Raw genomic sequence first — 10625 nt, 5'->3', positions numbered from 1 at the left:
TAATAATAATAATAATAATAATAACAATAATAATAATAATAGTAATAATAATAACAATAATAATAAATAATAATAATAATAATAATGATAACAATAATAATAATAATAAATAATAATAACAATAATAGTGATAATAATAATAATAATAATAATAATTATTATTATTATTATTATTATAAATATTAATAATAATAATAATAATAATAATAATAATAATAATAATTAGTAATAATAATAAACAGTAACGTAATATTAATATTAAATTTGATTAAATTTAATATTAAATTGATTAAATTCAATATTAATATTAAATTTAACATTAGATTTGCTTTCTTTCATTTTTTCAAAAGTTTTCCAAAAAATAATAAATGAGTAATAATGTAATAATAAAATAATAGTGTAATAATAATAATAGTAGTGAATAATAGGGATATTAATAATAATCAATTCGGGAACGAGGAAGGTGAATTTTGTGATTAATTTCTTGCGATATTGATAATTAAAATTTTCCACCATGCTTATCTACCTTTGTATATATTCAGAAATTAATTTTTCATCAAAAATTTGCCTTCTTTCATTTTTTCAAAACTTGCGTTCAATTTTTATCATTCCAGTTATTCCCCTCAAAAAAATGAATAGCAAAGTTTATTTTCAATTTTGAGATGATGGTAAAGTTTGAGTTACCCCCTTAGTATTAAAAATAAAAGGATGAAATGTGTGGAAAAAGCCGAAAGGCTAAACTGCTTGTAGAGAATATAACATTAACTGTTTTGCGTTATCAAATAATGTTTAGAGGATCATTTATCAATCTCTGTTCCATATGTGAATACAAAACTAAATAACTGATTTTCTTTGCTATTTGTATTAATTTCGTATAAAGTTTTGCTAGATAATGTAATAAAATTTTAATTCCTGTGATTAATTAGTGATACTTATGATGTTCCTCAATGCACACTTTTTCTATCAGCTGGAATTTGCATGTTACATGCAAATTGCATTTACATGCAAGTGCCGTGAGCAAGTTATCTAACAGTAGTATACAAAAATTTGATCTACTCTTTTCGACTTTTTCATTCCTTAGTTAAGCATTATTTTGAAGACATTATTGCAGTTAAACTGAAAGCACTACAGAAGACAAGTGTAACCTGCAATGTAAGTTGCAATAAATTAATAAAGGTAACTGGGAAATATAGAATGCAATTTGTTGATATTATAGATGATAAATTTTTTCTTATGATAGCCTTGAGTTTCCCGAATCAATGTGACCACTATATGTTTGATAGTTGCTAAAATAATTGATTTGTATATGTAAATTTAATCGATATCTAATTGTTATTTAGCTGTTCTTACTCACACTGTTTATTATGAGTAAAAATTAAAATTCATTAGTTAATTGATAATGAAATTGCTACGGAGCAATTATATGTTTTCAGCTTAGCTGTTCTTGTTCATACTGCACTAATACTACCAAAAAAAAATATCACTCAGAATTGATTTAATTCATTTGAAATTAGTCATAAGTTACGCATGGAGAAGACGATAAAGCTTTAAATTTGAATGAGAATCCATTAAACAAATTATAATTCAATTTAATTGGACTTAATGAAAGTGAGTCCAATGTATTTGTACGAGATTGGTCGACAGTTAATTAATTATTAATTAAAATGCACTGGCTTTTGTTCAAATTGTAGATTATTCCATAACTTGCATCAATATCTGTTAGAATTTAAATCAATCCCCTGAAAGTTCACTTTTCAATTGCATTGCTGATGGATGAATAAGGTGATAAGGAAGGATTACTCTGGTATTATCATAAATTATTATGCACAGTTTCCATCTCCCATAAGTTTAGCCTTATTCAAACTAATAATTTCAAAATTTGTATTTTTCCTGTTGAGCTCTAAATAGTGCTAAACTGAAATTCGGAAAATTTTCAAATGTAAATTTACGGAAATGAAAAATTTTATTCCAAATATAGCAAAAAAAACGATTAAAATTTGTTTCTAGTTAGAACGTTTATAAAAAACCTTTGAAATATACTGGCTTACTTGGCCATTTTCAACAAATTCTGTTTTATGATCTAAATAAATGTAACTATTTCAGCATGGGAATACTGTATGTTAAATACATATGACGTGTATTTCTGCGCATTTTTTGCTTTAGCACAGTTATGGCCAAATTTAGAACACATACTGCAGGCTGAATTAAGTAAGTTTTGTGCCAAAGATCTTGGTAAATTTTCTCACATTTTTTGGCCAACCGACTTAGCTTACAAGTATTTGTATGTATGTATGTATGTATGTATGTATCTATCTATCTATACTGATAGAGCAAGCAAAATGATCTTTGGTGCATTTCATGATTCAGAGAGAATTTTTCTTTCAGAATCGATTACATTCTTATTTAAACTACTTTTTTCCTAAATTTCATATTATTCTTATTATACAAATGTTAGTCGTAAGTAGAAATCCGGCCCGTGATTTTTGCCACTTACATCCCGTGACTAATAAATTGACGTCGGATGTCTGGTCAGAGGTGAAATACAAATGTTAAATTATATTTCTAAATATCATAGGAAACAGGTGACCTCACTTCAAAATATATTTTAAACAGCAGTCACTTTTCCATTTTTATCAAAATACGACTCACTCAGAAGTTACAGCATTTTGACTTTAAATTAAGTTCATTGTTATTATCCCACCCTTACCCATGTCTGCCATACGAAGCATTATTCTTCAAGTTTATCAAATGGATCTCTGTAATAAACAGCTTCTGGTAGCTGCCTTCTGGATGGCTATCAGGGTTCTGTAAAATAGCCATACCGTGTGCTCTCATGATTTGGGAAATCCTGTTAAATAATGATTTTAACGAGATTGGCGAAATAGTATTTGTTTTCATGTACTGACTCATGCAAAGATGTAGAAATAAAGGTATATGAATACAAAGAATTTATTAAGTGTAAAGGTGTGTAAATCATCTTTACATATGTTATTGTTTGTTTATTTTTTCTTGTATACAACTAATTGCATATCAATTTGCATTCTAATCTATAAAATCTATACGTGCTGAACGTTGAAGTGGTTTGTCTTGATTGCATATATAATACACTTTTTCCCTTGTGCAATTTTATAATATATTGGACTTCGAGAAATCATAAATGATTTTGTATAAGAATTATTATGTGATGGCTTTTACCCTTGTTATTGTTCTATTTTACAGCAGTTTAGCTATGGTTATGCACGGATTCATATGTAATTCATGATACGCCTAAATGAAGGGATTTAATTTGAAATTCATTTTGACATGTTGTCTAGGTTGTTTTGTTTTGTATATTCAATCAAGATAAAGGATAGTCTTTGAAACTTTTTCGCCGCTGTTTTAGTTTATGTTCTCTGAGCGACAGTACTTATTACTTCCATTTGAAATATTCAAATTTTCATTTTAAAAAATTTAAATGCACATTTCTTTTGCAGGTTTTTGTAAAAAGTCTGGTAATTAAGCTCGGATACGCTGGTATGAAGGCAATGATGGTATGATCGAAAATTCTGGTACCGCTGATCAAACATACGATACTTTGAAGATGAATGGTGTGAGGTATGATAAATTAGAATATCTTTTGTAGAAAATTAAATGAAAAGGGTCGGCAAAATGTTGGCAGTTTATATAAGTCGATCTTTTTTTTTAGATCATATCTGAAGGATTCATCAATTTCCCAGCACCTATTGCGGCTCTCTGTGGTTGACATTATTGCATGCTGAAGTATCATTTGCTAGTGAAATTGATGACATTAGGAGTGGAAATTTATACACAGGATTTTTGTTGAGAGCAGGAGATATATTTGAAAGTGAATATTATAATATTTATCTTCAAATGGAATGGTAAATATTATAATTTCGATAAACGATCAGAAAGTGCCAAAACAATTATGGGTGGTCAGCTTTGTGGCAACTGGTTTTTGATGTGCATTTCACCAAAAATTATGCATGACGTAAGAGCAGCTAGTTTCTGGAAGTAGAATATTGCTTTTAGTTTCTTCTTTAGAATTATAAAATGTAGATGTCAAAAACTGGCCTATAATTGATTGAAGGAACTTTTCTATTTATATACCTTATATTACTTTTTTTAGTGAGCAGTGCTAAAACATCCCTAGCTCATTGGTTAAGGAGGTTTGAATATTTTTATCATTGTCTTATTGAATCGTCAAGAATGAGTCATTCATTTCTATTAAATAAATTCTATTAATTTTGTTTTGGAAATGTAAAATAAGTAGAGGAAATCTCAAATCTAATATGTAATTGACCCATTATAGCTTAGTTTCTAATTTTAAATTCCTTTTTCAAGAAATTTGCCTATTTGATTTTGCTATTACCACACGTGAAATCGGCATTTGATCAGATCTACAATTCAAACTTTATGGGTGACGACTAGGAACTGTAAATGGAATGAGGAAGGGCGATACTGTTGAATGACATTTGCAAGCAGATGAAGTGTGGGTTGGTGTAATTTATGGCAGTATCGTTCATGCAACAGGTATTAATTACTTAATGAATAACCACATATGAACTTCCCTTACTTAACTTCTAGTTTTACTAGATTGAAAATAATACTGTCTGAATATGTGAAGTTTTCTTTTTATGGAAATATTCATATTTATATTACGCAGATTTTTATGGCTAGTTGATTCATATAACATACTGGAATATTGTAAGAGTTTTCAAAATTAAGATTTCATTAAAATTTCAGCAATCACTCATAATTGCTTGGATTTTCAAAATATTCCGCACATTACTTAAATTTCTAGTCTTTTACAGGGTGATATTCAACGTGATTTGACACAGCGTGGGTTGTTACGATGCGTGTTACGATCGTTTTGGTTTACAGTGCCGGACTCCTGAAGCCATTTACGAAGACCACTTCTATCATGCAATTGGTTATATGCGGTCGTTGAATATTTGGGTAATTCAGTGGAGTTTACTGAGACAGTTCAAAGTTTTTGAGCGTGGTTGGACCATTTTGAACCATATTTATACTGATATTGCATTGGAACTTGGGAGAATTTTATTGTGAGAAATGGAGAAAGAAGGTAGACGTTCTAAGGAATAAAGTCAGATAACAGTTCCGAAAATTCGAAAATCTTCAAGAGTGTACTTTGAAGTTTCCACTTACAATAAGTTTTAGAAGCAAGCTCATTATTTTTTAGAAGGATTTTATTTCCTGACATGATGTTTTTAACAATAACTTCTGATCTGGAATATCCGTCTCAGCGAAATCGGAACTGGTCTAATAGGATTGGAGATTATTACAAAGGATTATGAAGAATTAAGCATCCTGAAAACGAATACAATACCCTAAGCATTTCTGGTGAAAAAGTTTCCCCATCTTTTTTGCGCATTGGTGAAAACTGAGCGAAAGGGTCCGCTTATTTTGGGCTTGTAAATTATCATAAGAATAATCCAATGAATTTATTACCAGATAGAGGTAGAGAATTGGTGCGATTTCATAATACAGGTATTTATATATGCATTCCCTCTGTTGACATTCATGTATTTGATAGCATTTCTCGAATTAGGACCTATTCCGGAAGAGATACCATGTCGAGGTTTCTTCACTTAATTAAGAAATACTAAACATATTTACTGTTACAATACTATCTCGGGAAGTTGATTGTTTGATTACTTTCAAAAGTAATCGAAATTGCTTGATTCGTTTGCCAAGCTCATGTTTGCCTGCAGTTTTGTTCTATGGGAAAAAAGTCTAATCGTGACACTGGACTTTGAGACTTGCTTGGAATTCTCTGGAATAAACTGTTAGCGCCTGATTTGTCTTAGGTTTTTTCCGGTTTTTGAAGCTACTCCATGGTCCAAACTTCCAGGAAGATTGTGTAATTTGATTGGAAGATTGGGCTTGAAGATTATTACTATAGCGAGCGACAGTTATTGCTGAGCATTAAAAAAAGTGCAACTCCTGATGTGTTGATAGGTACTACTGAATTTATTGCTAGTTCCTCTTACATCAATTATTCACAATATGATTAAATGATGCAATTAGGAATACATTAAATATATACACGGCAGAATAAATTATTTACCTTTAAAAAGATAAATTACAAAACAATCAGAATCATTATTAGCATAACAAGCAATGTGGAAAGATTACCAGCAATAATAAACAAGTTAAAGGATTATTACAAGTAAATGCAGTGAGTGTCAGGGTTTGCGCTTTGCAAGAATTAGAAAATGCGCTTGCAAGTAAAGGAGAAGTAGCGCCAAATGGAAAATGGAACAGATTCTCGAGGAAGTTTGGATTTACCAGGTGACTTTTCTGCATGACATTGAACAAACAAGTCCTCAAGAATTTCATGGAAATTAAGACTGATCATATATAACATATGTCTAGAGGAGTTTACATATTTTGCATTGGAGCATGAAGGATTCATCACAGGTGAGTGACCAACGAACTTGCGAACTCGCTCAGTGGATATGACGCAAGAGGCAACAAATTACCATACCAAGACTAAAACCTGATACAATTTCAATCAAGCTCGATGGAGAGATAAATAACATTAGGTTTATGCAAAAGTAATGGACATTGTAAATTTATATTGCAATATATTCTCTCTATGGTATAATATCATTTTAAAACACGCTTTTCTGCATTCTTCTACTTATATCATCTGATATTCTACAAGAAGCAACAGCGTCATTGTGAGCGGATTTAATTTTTTTTTTTTTTTAAAGAAAGCTCCAACATTAACGTTGCCAGTGAAGCAATTTGCTATTTCTTATTCCATTTTGACTAATGAATGACATCAGACATATATATAGCAGATATGAGTGACTTTTTTTACTAAAGTTGAAAATCAGCTAAGGGACGAAAATACCGCGCGATATCAGCAATTTCCAGAAGTCACAGCGTCCAGAGGTTGTTAACATACGTACAATGCAGCCATTGTGTGAGGAGACGAGAGACTCAGGGATGAGAAACAAGAAAAGTTATGAAAATTCACATCGACCAAGAGAAGTTACAGAAGAACTGGAGCGTCTATAAAGCTAACGAAAGATGTCCTTTCATTCTCTCATTCTGCACAGTAATAATATCATTTCTACGATTTGTAATGTGCGGTAAAAATTAATCAAGTACAACGATTATCCCTGTGGCAAAGCAAATTTGCACAGAAGGCGAAAGTCATTGTTCGATGTTTTGCAGTCACTCAGCTTTTTGAATCCAGATGAAAGCATTAAATCTTAATATATTTGACAAATCGATGAGGTGCTTTCAGTTCTCACTCATCAATGGAAAGATCTTGATTTCCCTCACAGCACACCCAGACAATCAACATTTCGGAAGATGGACGGATAAAATTACAAGGATTACGATTTTGCTTTATTTACTGGACTTCTCACTAACCAACTACCACTTCTTCAAACATCTCAACAACACTTTGCAATGGAAATGCTTCTACGACGAATGCAGAGAAATACTTCTAACAATTCGTTGAATTCCGAACACGAGTTTCTACACTTAGGAATAGACAAACTTTTTTTTAAGCAAAAATCGCTAACTGTTCAAGCCCTTATTTCATTTAATAAAAATGTTTTAAACTTACCCACATAGGAAATTTCGAAATTTAAGGCTTGAGAGTGCAACTACTTTTGCATCAGCCTATCAAGTAAAAAGAAAGACAAACAATTTTGTGGAGTTTACGATGTAAACGTGACATAACAAAAAATGTAGAAACTTACCTCAGAACTGCAACTATCCCAGAAGGCATAATTTTACCAGACTGGATGAAACGAACTCCCATTATCACTGTAAGACCAGAACTAACGGCTGCAAAACAATCTTAAAAGTACAAAATGTGAATAAATCATGTAATAAGGTATAAAAATAGCTGTTGTACTTGGTGAGAAGCAATATCTAATTACTCATGACTAAACCAGTTGGTAAACTAATGGGTGGATCCCACGGCAATTTATTTCGTCTCGAAGATGCTTCATGTACGTCGTTAAGATCGTCACCACACGTTGAACAATAAAATAGAACCACTAAATTAAAAGGTGGATCTTAACTAATAAAGCTAATGAAGAACTAATGAAGAACTAATAACTAATGAAGAACTATAACAGTTCTTCAGCGAAAGGCTTTTTGTCCAGAAATGTTCATTCTGTAGTCATAGCTATTTAAGTTTCCAGTGCTTCTCTATAACTCCCCCGACCTTACGACTCAAATCACAAAGCGCAATTGAAGCCTGAATAAAACCTGCCTAAAAGCATGGGATTATTATTGAATTGAGCAGCAAAACCTGCAGCACTTCCAAATGCGAGTCCAGCTACCAATGATGTGGTGCTACCTGTAGAGAAATAGAAAAACTCACTTCTTGTTAAAAACAAATTTTCGTCCTCACTGTTTACACTAAACTACACCAAATCCTAAATGAACATAACATAGCAGTCACAAAGATTTGAAATAATTTGTACAATCAGTTACATTTTGCTGATAGCCATATGATATAATAATAATCAAATAGGTATTAAAATGACCCGCTTTGAAGTAACCAACCAAACCACCAGCTACGATAATTCCCGCGTAGATAAGGCCTGCCAAGTCACTCATATCCACACCTGGAATACATGTATTTCATGTTATTCTTCTTCATACAACTCTCATCAAAAGACGAAAGTGATAAATGGAAACGCTCGATGAGATATAAAGAATGAAAGAAAGACGCTACGGTGATGTAAAAACAAACAATAAATCTTAGGTGATCTCAAGGAAGATTTATGAAATAGTATAGCGTGATAGCATTAGGCAAACACTATAAAAGTGAAATTTCGAAGAAATGACAGAAATTGCGAGCACATAATGCAACGATAATTATGTTGACATAAAGTAAAAAATGAAAATACTGCGAAAAGGAGTGGAAAACAAAGGGACTGCTACTTTGACCTGATGACATCCTCACCAGGTTGAAAAAAAATTCCATCAGCTCAAGTACGATATTTCGCATGCAACGAACAGTGCAAATATAGTTCGCATGGCGTGCGTGGAAGATACAGCGATAACAAGACCAAAAGAAAGGCTGGGAATTGTTAAGGAAACGCATCGTTTTACGAACAGTTGTTTCAACTGAATCGCTTGTGTCCTGTTTTAATTCCTTTGACTTTCTTCAAAACTATTAGAATGATCGCTCGAAGTAACTGAGTATTTTATACATACGGATATGAGGAAAATGCAAGCGGCAAACGGCTTTTCTTTTCAAAACTTTTGCATATTCCACATTTTTGAGCGTCAATGTTTCTCTTATTTCGCTATAAAATTTATTTGATCATCTCTCAGGTAAAACACATTGGAAGGCCTGTTAAATCAATACTCATCGTTGCTCTTTACTTCCAACAAGTACCTCGGGAAGCATTTATTACACTCATCCAAATCATCTCTTTCTTTATTGGCTGAAGTGGAGAGATCTAAGCCATTGAATTACATATTTCATATTTATTTATGACCGAAGAAGATAAATTTGGATCACAGAGAATAGTTCAGTTTTTGCTTCATTTATTTCCTGTCTTTTTAGTGCATGCATGTCTCGTTGAAATGTCATATTGTAAAAGTAGGGTCTGTCATATATTCACATTTGTTTGAGGAAAATGAGAAATCCGTGGATTATTGAGGCTGGAAGATGTATTCCGCAAAGAGTACGAAGTTTTCGTCGTGTTGAACTAGTTTTACTTATTCTGTTAAATTTCATTAAAAAATTAAAAGATAAACATAAACAAATAAATAATGAAATTAAAAACTACTCGTGCAGTCTTCGAAATCTTAATTTTAATATTTTCAATTTTCGTTTTTAATATTTTTTCTTCAAAATCTTAATAAAATTCTGTGAATTTAATTAAATTTTCAACCATGTTCTGAAAATTCTTCCACTAGTTTTCGTTGTGCATATATCTGTCACTGCAGTGATTTCGCTGTTTGATTAGTAATGATAACGAAGTCCTTTATTCGCTCACCAGTCCATATTGCTATTTTCTTCATTGGAGAAAAATATATTTTTATAAAATTAACTCCAATCAGAAATTTTCAACTGTGCAAGGAATTTAACAAAAATGAATGGTTGATGAAGAAATTTTTAATTTGTTTAGTTGTAATTACATGGAAGAAAATGAATTCTTCAAATAATCTTTCAGAAATTTTGCCAGGAATGGAGGAACACAATGGAATTAATTTTAAAACAAAAAACGATTTTTAGAAAGCATTTTATGGATAAAAACACATTGTAATGTAATGTTTTTACTTTTGTTTATCTTAAAATTGAAAATTTCCAAAAATTTCAGTAAAGAAAAATGTAACTTTCTTTATAAAGGACTGGTTTGAAATGTAGTTCAGAAGTTACTGCAGGCGAAACGTTATATCGGTCGGCAGGCGACCTTGATGTCTTAGAAGGAAATGTCAGAGGAGATGGTGCCACCCCATTGAGATCTGTTCTAAATTATCTACGTACACATAGATACACACACAACATGCACATACAGACGCACACACAAACACGTACACACACACACACACACACACACACACACACACACACACACACACACACACACACACACACACACACACACACCACA

At 31.6% G+C, this 10625-nt stretch overlaps 2 protein-coding genes across 2 annotated transcripts; one reads left to right on the top strand and one right to left on the bottom strand.

The window, feature by feature from the left end:
• Positions 1 to 3500: 3500 nt before the first annotated feature.
• Positions 3501 to 3878, top strand: LOAG_09338 (hypothetical protein; the record flags this gene model as incomplete). The annotated part of the gene is made up of 2 exons (XM_003144866.1): positions 3501 to 3594; positions 3717 to 3878. Coding segments are annotated over 2 exons (254 nt in total), but the record flags the coding sequence as incomplete, so codon positions are not given.
• A 2265-nt stretch (positions 3879 to 6143) lies between these two features.
• Positions 6144 to 8627, bottom strand: LOAG_09337 (hypothetical protein). Its single transcript, XM_020447909.1, has 4 exons — positions 8541 to 8627; positions 8264 to 8350; positions 7743 to 7830; positions 6144 to 6513 (listed from the first exon to the last, which is right to left on the bottom strand). Exons 1-4 carry the CDS (start codon positions 8611 to 8613, stop codon positions 6471 to 6473), a joined length of 291 nt encoding a protein of 96 aa, XP_020301905.1. The 5' UTR covers positions 8614 to 8627; the 3' UTR covers positions 6144 to 6470.
• Positions 8628 to 10625: the final 1998 nt, after the last annotated feature.

This window comes from Loa loa, assembly GCF_000183805.2.
Source record: "Loa loa unplaced genomic scaffold supercont3.12, whole genome shotgun sequence".
Classification (NCBI taxonomy): domain Eukaryota; kingdom Metazoa; phylum Nematoda; class Chromadorea; order Rhabditida; family Onchocercidae; genus Loa; species Loa loa.
Note: the sequence above shows the minus strand (reverse complement) of the source record. Positions and strands in the feature narration are given on the sequence as shown.